The sequence below is a fragment of the Python bivittatus genome, unplaced genomic scaffold (genome assembly GCF_059951505.1).
Source record: "Python bivittatus isolate LINGU-HERP-01145 unplaced genomic scaffold, Pbiv_v1 ctg000480_np1212, whole genome shotgun sequence".
In the NCBI taxonomy this organism is placed as follows: Eukaryota; Metazoa; Chordata; class Lepidosauria; order Squamata; family Pythonidae; genus Python; species Python bivittatus.
Window position 1 is genome coordinate 52,851,753 of NW_028277075.1, and position 12,391 is coordinate 52,864,143.

General features: G+C 38.1%; 1 protein-coding gene across 9 annotated transcripts in view; it reads right to left on the minus strand.

Moving 5' to 3' along the window:
* The window catches only part of TEAD1 (TEA domain transcription factor 1), a 200,839-nt gene that overhangs the window by 21,141 nt on the left and 167,307 nt on the right, over positions 1-12,391 (minus strand). For all 9 annotated transcript variants that reach the window (XM_088145904.1, XM_025165523.2, XM_007426368.4 and 6 more), the window contains one exon: positions 3,518-3,691. In XM_088145904.1, the coding sequence (XP_088002030.1) occupies positions 3,518-3,691 (174 nt within the window). The remainder of the gene's footprint in view (positions 1-3,517; positions 3,692-12,391) is intronic.

The following is a 12,391-nucleotide window of genomic DNA, read 5'->3' on the forward strand; positions in this document are numbered from 1 at the left end:
TATTGCAAAACTGTTTTATTTTATTTGCGGTATTTTTCACACATTTCCCTGAAGGATTATAAGAGGCACTCCATTTGTTTTACTGGGTTCAATTCTAACATCCTGCTAACCATAATTTAGAAAACCTAACTATGGCCTAATATGATTCCTACTTTAACACATCCATAATTTTGAAATGGATTTGCAAATTAAAACAGACTACCAAGCCAACACCCAGATAAGCAGGAATTCACACCAGACAAACAATCAAGCAGAAAATAATAATCAAGGACCTACCCAAAGAGAAAACCACACACCCCACCCACACTGGCAGGGCAAGCTACTGTAAATAAACAGGGAGCAAATCCCACACTCACTAGCACTGATGATGTTACCTAGTTGGGTAATGAAACATCTGCAAGCAAACTACCAAGCTGAGAGAGCCCCAAGGACCCCACGGTTCAACATTGAGCACTGCATATTCTCTTCTATTGGAATGGAAAGATTGCTAGCCTGACCTCTCTTGGTTAGCTAGAAATAGCCATCCAAAAACTCATTTTCTTGTATTCCCACCAGATATGCTTCTAGTGGTGGCAGAACTGAGAGGAGGGCTCTTCCATAGAGCTTAAATGCGGGCCAAATAAATGCATGCCAAATAACTTTCCTGGACTGGGGCATGGCAGTTTTCTACAATATGACATGTGAGAATAGGCTCCATTGTGAGAAAACCATTCTGGAAAAGAGCCTCTGATGCCAAGGCAGGTGGGAAGTGGCTTGGAGTGCTGTCACTTGCTTCATTCTAAGCCCTACTCCTGGTCATGTGATCCAGGATAGAGGTATGCAGCCTGTCCTGTGCTTCCTAGTGCACACATACACACATAGATACAGCATGAACAGGAAGCAGAAACACATACATGCCATGTGGCTTCATTACATAGAAGGAGGCTGCATACATACAAAGGCTGCCTATGGCCACTGCTGGCAAAAACAGTCATGCTCTGCATCCTTCCCCAACCTTGTTTTTTTAAAAATGTGTGTTCTAGTTCTTTACTATTTTCCCACATCACAGGTTAAACTAGGGACTATCAGCTGTCCAAAGCTGGAGGCAGTAAACCATGTGAAGTTTTTTAATGAAAAAACAGTACCTTAGGGAAAGACAATTATACATGCCTATTTCCATGTACACTGGATGCAATAGGGCCACCTTCTCCAACCCTATTGTTGGCCTTCAGCTTACATCATTTTCTGCCCTCAGTCAGCATAGCTATTTAGAAAGCTTTAAAAAATTATCACTGTCTTCTACAATAGCCAAAAATGGGATCATATGTTATTTCACTGTACGCCTATCCCTGCTCTAATATTCTGCAAAAAAATAACATCACATCACATCTCTGACTGCTTCAGTTTGTCTTACCTATACTGGTTAGGAGGTACAAATTATATCTCATCCAATCACCAGCACTGAATAACGTTCTCAAGCCAATGAGTTTTAAGTTCAAGCCACATTTTACTTTTAAGTTTAAAGTGGGGCTACATTATTTTTCTTTCTCCAGAAATGAGTATCAGGAATTGGGAGTCTTCAACAATTTGCCACTCACATTTCTGACCCCAATCTGGCCAACTGTAGTTACTATTTGCATTGCTAAGAAAAGAAAATAGTAATTTATTGGGGATTTCCCTGGTGACTTTCAGAAGTGTACTACATGGACATTCTGGAAGTCGTAGCTCCACGTCTAGAGGGCACCAGGTTGGATAGGATCCCTTTAAATACCACTCAGTTGGAACTTCTTCTGCATGTACTCCCACACCATGCTAGCTTTCATATCTTGTGAATTGTTCCCTCCTCGCTATCACTACTTGAGTAATTGAATAACTGTGTCATTCTGCTGTTTTATTCCATTTTTAATTTTCTTATGATCACCTTATTATGCATTAATAGTAGGGATGCCAATGTGCCTGGTTGTACTTAGCAAAATAGGTTAATCTAAGGTTTGAGCAGCTAATATGATGTGTCAAATACTTTCCTTAGCTTAATTACTTTTTCTTTAGCCTAACTTCTTGGCTACAGCGTCTCTTCCCTGAAATCTAGCTGCACTCTATTAACACCTTCTGATATAACATTCATCTTCCAAACCGTGTTTCACATTTCTAAAATATAAAGAAAAGCTGAAGTAGACACCTTATGCCATTGAAGCACACTACTAAAGAAATACAGATCATAGATAGTCCATTTTAGTTAATACAATTTATGTGGGGAAAAAGACAAAAATCCTTAGGAACAAGACAGTGGGAGAAGTAAAATGTAAAGGAGGCTAGGAAGAAGGTTTGAAAAAGTACAAATGACCACAGCTCCAAAGTGGCAAGTCTTCTCTGCTGGGAGAGCAAGTCTGGAGAATGGTGGATTCTTCCAAATTGGGGCCTGCTTAGCTGTTGACTCTCTATACCACTCATGTTTTTGCAAAATCCAGTTTAATGTGATTGCATGAAACTGGATTTGCATATATATTATTGTTAGATGTAAAGGATGTACTTCTAAAAATATAATGTCAAAGTAACATGTTAAAAACAGCTGCAAATTATCCATGTGTTTCCAGGACTAGCTGGGATTGTGAAACTGAAAATCTCTCATGCTACAATTCTGAAAGAAAGACACAAAGTAATATATGCCATTTAGGTTTTGGAATAGGATTTCAAACCAGAGTACCTTATAACTGATTTGCATCATTATAATAGTTATCTTTTTATAAGGACATTGGTAAAATTTGAAAATAAATATATTCAGGACTGAAAGGTCAAAAATAAATGTGTTAAATCCAATGGGTGATCTGTGACACTTGATAACTCTGATAAGACTTGACAGTAACAAATATTATAATTATTGGATATTGTGACAAATAGTTTCAAGAGCTTAACGTGGCATGTCTAGCATTTCTTCCTCCATTTTTCTTCACAACCATATTTTGAGGAACGCTGCACTGAGAGATAGTGGCTGTTCCAAAATTATGGAGTAAACTTCTGTGGCTGATACTAGATTTGAACCTCCCCTCCTAATGCAACACCTTAACACCTTAACCACTATACAACACTGCCTTTCTATTACAGCAGAAGTCCTTCTAGCTTAATGTTCCATTCTAGCCATCCAGATCCCTCCAAAAAGTTCCCAAACAGAGCACAAAAACAACAGTCCCTTTTCTACTGTTGCTTCTTAAGAACAGGCATTTCCTCCAATCACGACTGAAATATAGTAGCGGACCTATCTTCCATATGCCTATTCTTTTAAAAACCACTTGAGCTACAGCCCTTAACACATCTTGAGCAGCCAATGCAAGTGAAGTGTCTTCTTTGTCTGTCTGGAATCTACTGTCAATCCATTTCTCTGGGTGAGCCTGAATTAGACTTTGAGAGAGAGAGAGAGAAAAAAATGCTTCCATCTACCTTCTGTACACCAGTCAAGATTTTTTTTTAACATTCAGAAAATACAAAAGCAAACACGCGCACATCCAAAACCCAGGCAATATTTGCTTAATATCTTACTCACCCAAAATTTTACTAGGAAGAAGGCATTCTGGGGTCCTTTTCCAAACAGTTCCTTCAAGCCTCCCTTCTTTTCAGGGAATTTGTCATAAATCTGACGAATGTCCACTGATTCCAGCAATGGATCACTGTAAGAGTGGTTGGCATGTCCAATGTGCACAAAGAGGTGTTTGTTATACTACAAAGTAAAGAAATCAATACGTTTATATTTATAATATTAGATGTACATAGTTAGATGTACATAGACCATATTTCTGTTTTAAGGAAATGACCAGTGCAATATCACATATGCAGTTTAACAATCTGAGTTAGATAACCTTTGGTCTGATACAGTACAGTTCTTGTACTCATAGGAAACTACTAAATAACCCTCACGTAAAAAACTGTAAACAATGAAAAAAAATCCAATTTATCAATTTGTACCCGTAGCCAGCATTATCATAATTCAGTTCCCTCCCTTAAAGCTTCTTATTTCGGAATCAAAGTTTAGCGTTTGATGACATCTAAACCCCACTTGAACAATTATGAGCCAGTTCCACAGTTTTTTCACCATTTGAATTTTTTCCCCCAAATCTTCCTTTCCTAATAGCCAAAATCACACTTGTTCCAAGCACAAGTGAAAAACTTTTCAATCTTTACTTCTAGATTAGAAATCTAGAGAAAGGGTATTTCTGTTTTGAAGAACGAAGTATATAGGTCAGAAAAGTAAACAAATGAATGGAGGAAGCTAATCCACGAATGAACAAATGCACGAATGAATGAATGCTTATGAGCAAAAGCTTTTGAAAGGGCAGGCTTAACATGCATACCGATCAGTTACACAAGAATTACAGTAATTATCGTCCTATTCTGTAACTCCAAGTAATTACCATACAGCGTCTGCACAAATATGGGACAACTGCAAAAGCAACAAGCTTACTAAACTCTTTAAAACTCACTTCAAAACTATATATGTAAAAGGCTTATAATGTGCACCATGCTATACCTTTTTAACAAAAATAATTCAGTTCCAAAGTTAGGTTTGATATTCCTTGTTGAAAACACCTATATTGAAATATATTCATAGGGATGCTAGCTGGATTACTTCTCAGTCTCACTTTCTGCAGTACCTTTAGAATTCCAGGTCAAGATGCTATATTAACCACACTCTGAGAACTTCAGACTAGTTTGATGTTGAAACAACACAGGATTGTGAAGTTGCATGCATACTGTTTATCAGTTCTAAAAAATCACTAGGAATTTACTTTAACATTTTTGTTCTGGCTTATACAGAATCCCCTATGGATAAGGTAGAGGCTAACAAACATACCTATGCTGACTTTTAAAGGAAGTACAAATTTATTCACATATATTATCTCAGAAATCTTTTCAGCCTGTGAGGGAAATCTATCTATCTATCTATCTATCTATCTATCTATCTATCTATCTATCTATCTATCTATCTATCTATCTATCTATCTTTCTTTCTTTCTTTCTCTCTCTCTCTCCTTCCTTCCTTCCTTTTTCTTTTCTTTCTCTCTCTCTCTCTCCCTCCCTCCCTCCCTCCTTTCCTTCCTTCCTTCCTTCCTTCCTTCCTTCCTTCCTTCCTTCCTTCCTTCCTTCCTTACTTCCTTCCTTCCTTCCTTCCTCCCTCCCCCTCCTTTCCACATATAATATAGGCTTGTGCCATTTGCCCTCCCCTCATGACCCTTTCCATTTGTTCCTTCCTCCCCCTCCCCCGTCCCCCCCTTCTTCCCTCCCTCCCTCCCTTCTTTCTTTCCACATATAATATAGGCTTGTGCCATTTGCCCTCCTCTCACGACCCTCAAGAGAGGCCCCATGAAGCTGCCTCCCCCTCCTCAACTGATCTGCGGAATGGCCTGCCACTTTGCTGGGGGAAGGTGGAACAAAGGGAGTTGTGGACCACGAAGAAAACTGCAACCCTGCCCCCCATTCCGACATGTCCCCAAGGGCCCCCTCCCTTGAGGGAGGAAGAGGGCTTACCCATTGACAGCCAGCAGCCCCCAGCCAGCCCTGCCTCACTGGCAGGCATCCAAGTCACCCCCTCATCCTTCTCTCAACACGCACAGCCATTAAGAGATTTCAAATTTCTGCCTCATTTCCAAAGCAGCCAATTGCCACTCGTCTGTTGGGCCTTGCTGCCAGCCAATTAGGCACAGGGGAGGGAGGAAAGAGGTCGGGGATACACCCATGATGATCATGTGACCTGGGCTGATACTGATGGTGCAGCAGCACAGTAGTGCTGAAACAGCTACAAATTTCCCAAATTTCAATCCCACAGATATAATGGGTCCTGGATTTTGGATGCATTCTGTAAATTAGCCCATCTGAGGTGCCTTGGTTCAAAATTGTTGCCCTATGACACACCGTTTTGCCCAGTTGAAGGTTACAGACACAAGAGTTTTAGTAGTATATAGATACCACTCCTAATAGCTTTTTTAAGAGAAGAAAATCCCACAGCTGTGTTACAACCATTGTATACATATCTACATGCAGATTTAATATGTTAAAAATCAGATTTATTGTTGTAATGATTGCAATATAGGAGATTTATAATCTTGGATACTTTAGTACAGTATAAGACTTGGGATGCAGTCTTAAGTACATATACTTAATAGTAAGCACTATTGAACTATTAATCTATATCAATAATGTCCCCAAAATATTTCAACCCCCCCTCCTTTTCTGACCTTGATGATAAAGCTAATCTAAACAAAGGAAACTTGCAAGGCTGCATACTATGAAGGACACTGCTATGTCCATTTTGAACTGCTGCCTGTACACATCCATGTCCTCTGTTCAAAATGTTTGGGGCTATATATGCATTAAAGTTTGACCTATTGTGGGACAGTGGAGATAGTTTTGAAGTAACTTTGGAGTGGTGTGGATTTATTTTAAGCATCTGAAGTATACTTTTTGATAAAGATACAAGCATACTTTGATTCTGCCATTTTGGGATAGCTTTTCCTTCTTAGGCACACACCTTTTGTGTTATTTCAGGGTTGATGTCGGAAAGCAGAAATTGCTTATGCTGTTGACTGTTGTATCCTGTTTTGTTGATCAGGAGTGGGGTAATTAAGGCTTTCGAGGTTCTGTATAAAACTGGCAACACAGAAGAGCATGTTCAATAGTTATTACCTGCCGGAGTCACAAGGACATACTTGTAATGAATATGGTGTCTTTTTGTATCTTCCAGCCAGAAGTGCTGAAGGGAGAGCATTACATTGGGCTAAGGTAAAGGCCCTTCTCTGATTTGGGATGTTAAGCTGTGTGAGATTCACAGCTGGTGCCCGAGTGTATCTCTGGGTATCTGCCATGGGAAGCACTAACACCAGTTTCTAATGAGAAATTCGCCACAGTGTTCACTGTTTTCTATATGAAATCCTAAGCTGTTTTAATGTTTCAGCCATTGTTTAAGAGAAGGTTAAATTGTTGCACTAGGGAGTGCAGAAAGTATAAAGAGATTGACAATGTACTTTCATGAATACTTTCAAATGTATAGTCTAAAAGTAGCCCATATAGCCTCGAGATGGCTGCCTCTTACTAAACATTCTTATATTTGAAGAATGCAGAAAATGGCTCTTGTCAAATAATACATATATAATCCATTTAGGAATTCAAAGGAACCAAGACAAATCATTGGTATATAGTGATGCTAACATTGTAAAAGCATTTGTTTTGCTTACTAACATACAATTAAGAAATGGCATTACGTTTTTTTTAAAAAAGAACTACCACAATCCAAGCCCAACAAGAAGACTAGAAAGCCATAAATACTACCAGCTTTTTTTTTATTATAGATATAAACAAGATTATCTATTGTGTTTTTTCAGCACATTCTACAGAGGAAAATAGAAATGTAAGAATCGCTCTTCATCACTGTGACCCCTAAATTAACCAATTCCATTGTTTCCACTGAGAAAACCATGTCAAGTGTAATGTAAGAATGCTGTTCCAACTATTTTTTCAGTGGTATTTTAATGGTTATTCCAACAATAATACAATTTCAAAGCTATTTTAGAGAACCTTCCTGGATTACAGCCAGAATAGTTTTCTCTGAAAATAAAGCAATAACATTTTTGGTTTTATTTTGTTTCCTACATACTCATCACTATCACAGGAGCCCTAAGAAAGCCTTGCAATATTTGACGGTGTACAGCAATATTTCATCACTCATTTTTAACCTAACCACAATCAATTGGAATTTATGCAAACATTGCTGCAAAAAGTAAATTCATTCGGATCTGGAAATGTGATTATAGGAGAGTTCAATCAAATTCTGAACAGAGAATTGGACTGATCTTCTAAAACGGAGTGGGGAAAATATGACATTTTAAAAAAATATTGCTAGTTTTATTGATATATACTGATATGAACAATTCATTCAAGGCAATAGAACTAATCACTTAACAGATTATCCTAAGATTTAATTTTAAACAATGCATCTGACAGATTCCAGCTTTTTCCTGATTCAGTTAAACATGATCTAAGTCGTAAGAGAGGGTGGGATACATATACTGTGTGCACAATTATTAGGCAAGTTGTATTTTTGAGGATGAATTTCATTATTAAACAACTACAGTGCTCTCAGTCAACCCAAAATGTTAATAAATCTCAAACCTGAATATTTAAGAAAGTAAAAGTGAGGTTTTGGCTTTCTTAGGAGCATATCTGTGTGCGCACAATTATTGGGCAACTATTAGTGTGCAGAATTATTATGCAACTAAATGAGAAATGAAAATTCCCCCATCTCACTCATTTATTTTCATCTGTTAAGGTGAGAATAATAATCAAACTCCTCAAAATTTACAAATAAACATTTCTGACATTTCAAACAAAAAATCAGTGACCAATATAGCCACCCTTCTTTGCAATAACAGGCATAAGCCTTCCATTCATGGAGTCTGTCAGTTTCTTGATCTGTTGATGATCAACTTTTTGTGCAGCGGCAACCACAGCCTCCCAGACACTGTTCAGAGAAGTGTACTGTTTTCCTTCACCGTAAATCTCCCATTTGAGAAGGGCCCACAAGTTCTCAATAGGGTTTAGGTCAGGTGAGGAAGGGGGCTATGTCATTATTCTTTCATCTACTGGCTAGCCACACAGTGGAGTACTTTGATGCATGTAATGGAGCACTGTCCTGCATACACATCATGGTCTTCTTGAAAGATGCAGACTTTTTCCTGTACCACTGCTTGAAGAAAGTGTCTTCTAAAAACTGGCAGTAGGTTTGGGAGTTGATTTTGAGTCCATCTTCAACCTGAAAAGGTCCAACTAGCTCATCTGTAATAATACCAGCCCATACCAGTACCCCACCTCCACCTTGCTGGCATCTGAGTCAAAGTGGAGCTCTGGGCCCATGACTGATCCAGCCATGGGCCCATCCATCTGGTCCGTCAAGAGTCACTCTCATCTCATCAGTCCATAAAACCTTTGAAAAATCTGTTTTCAGATATTTCTTGGCCCAGTCTTGCTGTTTCAACTTATGTGTCTTGTTCGGTGGTGGCTGAGTTTCAGCCTTCCTTACCTTGGCCATGTCTCTGAGCACTGAACATCTTGTACTTCTGGGCATTCCAGGTAGGTTGCAGTTCTGGAATATGACAGCACTGGAGGATAATGGGTTCCTGGTAGCTTCACATTTGATTCTTCTCAAATCTTTGGCAGTTAATTTGTGTCTTTTTTTCTCAACACGTTTCTTGCGACACTGTTGACTATTTGCAACAAAACATTTGATGATTCTGTGGTCATGCCTCAATATCTTAGCAATTTCAAGAGTGCTGCATCCCTCTGAAAGACTTTTTACAATTTTTGACTTTTCAGAGTCAGTTAAATCTCTTTTTTGGCCCATTTTGCCTGAGGAAAAGAAGCTGCCTAATAATTATGCACACCTTGATATAGGGTGTTGATCTTCTTAGGCCACACCCTCCCTCATTACACAAATACACATCACCTGATATACTTATATCCAATAAGCATCCAGGTTTATACAGCTTGGAGGTGGAAAATATGCATAAAAATGATGATATGGTCAAAATACTCACTTGCCTAACCATTGTGCAAACAGTGTATTGTAAAAGATTTCTAAAAAGATTTCGTACTCTATGCAATTTGACCATTACAGAAAGAAACTTCAGCTAACTTTAGCTAGTTTTGTTATGAAAACAAATCCACGTTAGACTTCCAAAGCATCCACGTATTTTCAGGGTGGGAGAATTCATCTCTATGGGGTATCACAAAAGAGCAGAAATCAACCTATTAATTTTGTTTTATTAGGACAAACCCATTCCCAAGTTCAGTGAGCATTTAAATGGACAGCAATGGCCAATGTTGTGTTGAATTGGCTTTTTGTTTGTCTGTGTGGCTGTTCCATGAAGGCCCTTCTTCTCAATAGGGTTCCTTAATGTGCCTCTTGATGCAGGTACGACATACACCTTCACTTCTTACTTATTGTATACCTTCTCTGCTAAGTCTGACTTCAATTACCGAGGGAAGAAATGCTTACTGTAACTCTCTCCTTAAGTTAGTCTTACTTCTGTTGATTAACTTCTGCTCTGCCTCTCAAGCCAACCAGCTATTTCCTTTTCTCAGATTCTTTTTACTTGCAGTGTGGCTGTATCAGCAGCTAGTAAATATATTCCCAAAGAAACAATCGTAGCAACGGCGACATAACCGATGTGCTAAGATCAATTAATTCCACATTCTCTAATTGAAGAGAATAATGGATTTTGATTGGAAAAGGATGATCAGGAAATGGCCAGTCACCCATACAGGTGGATCTGGTAGCAATTTCTACCAGCAAATGCCAGAACATTGTAAATATAAGACTTGAATTTCAATGTTTATATACATGTTTTAAACATCACTGGTCCAGAGGACAGTATTAATAGGCTCACTTAACATTGATATCTTAGCTTCTAAGAGATAAATCATCTTTACATCTAAAGTTAAAATTTATTCAGTCTTCCAAAGAGCAGCATTGAAAAATGAACCATTATTGTTTGTGTTAATATCTCTTACTGTTGTGCTGCTAGTTTTTATTCATAGGCTTATTGTGGTAAAGATTCCTCTTAGGCAAGATTACAGTGCCATATTTCTGATCTCCATTATTCTAAAAACACTCTCTTGATAATATCTCCTTGCATATATACTCCCTGCCTCAGAGAAAACAATGATATATGTATAAAAAGCTCAAAATAGCTTTCCAGGCTATTGTAGTGCACAAGCTTTTGAATAAAATTAAGGTTGAAAATTCCACGTGTTCATGAGTATATATCCTTTTTGGGGGAAAATCTGCATAAAATGGTCAGTTTAACACGTTTCCCCCATGGGAAAACAAAATTAATAGGTTGATTTCTGCTCTTTTGTGATACCCCATAGAGATGACAATTGAAAAAAATATATAAATAAAGGTAATTATATAAATACAATAATAATTATTATATACAATGTCATTAAGTGAGATCTCTAATGTTTTATACTTTCTTGCAAGTCCTATAGTATAAAATCCAGTTTCTTAATTTCCTGTTTTAAGAAATCCTTACAGATAGCGAGTCTGGCTATTACTTCACTTACTGCAGTATTGTCTACTCAAGCTGATGTTGCTTTTCCAATATCTCTGGCATAAAAAAGTCATAAGATTTTTTTCTACATTTTCTCATTTGCATGGTATGGAACTGCAAATTCAAAGTTCAAGAGGATGCTAAAACATTATTTTAGCTTTCAGCTCTTCATGTGAAATACTAGTCACATGTTGTGAAAAAAATACGCACTTAAATAAGGAACCAAAACAATTGGAGATAGACACAATGAAGTATCTTTTATTGCCATACACTCTAAAGGGATCACTGGGCCCCTCGTCAGAGGAACGCAGAAAAGCCCCACGGCCCACAAAGTTATAGGCTACATACCCTCTGGAAATGATACAAAGCAGTGTAAATTATAACATGGCCTTTATGGCAGGGATGTAGGATCTGATAACAACATGGGGTGACTTTACTATGGGCTGACCTGGCACCTTTACATTCTGCTCTTCTAAAGAGACTCCAAGCCTGTCCTTCCTACTGATACTAGCACCTTCTAACATAAACAATGACCTTCATTGTATCCATATATTGACTCCCTTTGCATCATAGAAAAAGACAACAACTTGATTTTTGCTGTCTCCTTCCCTTCCAGAGTCATCAGGCAGCTTCAGCTTGCCTGCTCTGCCTACTATGCACTTCAACATTATCTATGTAAGAAGAATATCATTTGTCCCCCCACACCTTCTCTTGATCATTTGATGAGCAACCTTTTCAGGCACTGAGCCTTGGAGTAGCATACTGAGGACCATAATCCAAAACACGGGCAAGGTCATGATATAAACAAAAAATGATTTAACTTTAATTTCCATATTGTTAATATAATGACTCCAATGCATTTAATAATTTTTCTCTTCTGCTACTTTCAAAATTTCAATTCATTGGTAAGTACTGAGAGGCTCTATCTAAGGTTTTAGAGGACCATGTCCTATCCTGGGGATCCTAAAAGTTTAAGCAGTGAGAGAAAAGAAGAATGTTGGCAGAAGAGATCAATAGAAATAAAGATATGAGTGAGGAAAGCCAGGGAAAAGAAGATATCAGTAGTCAAGGCAGAACATCACCACGCATGATGCAGGCTTTTTTGTTTGTTTGTTTTTTAAGTATAGGGAAACAAAACTTCCAGAACACAGCCACACAGCCCGGAAGACCCACACCAGCCATAGAGAATACCAATTGACAATACATGGAATGAAAGAAAAAAAGAGCAAAAAATTAAAAGAATGGATGCTTTTGGGGGGGTCAAATAGATAAATCTCTTGACAAGAATGATCTGAATAATAATCAACAACAAGACAACT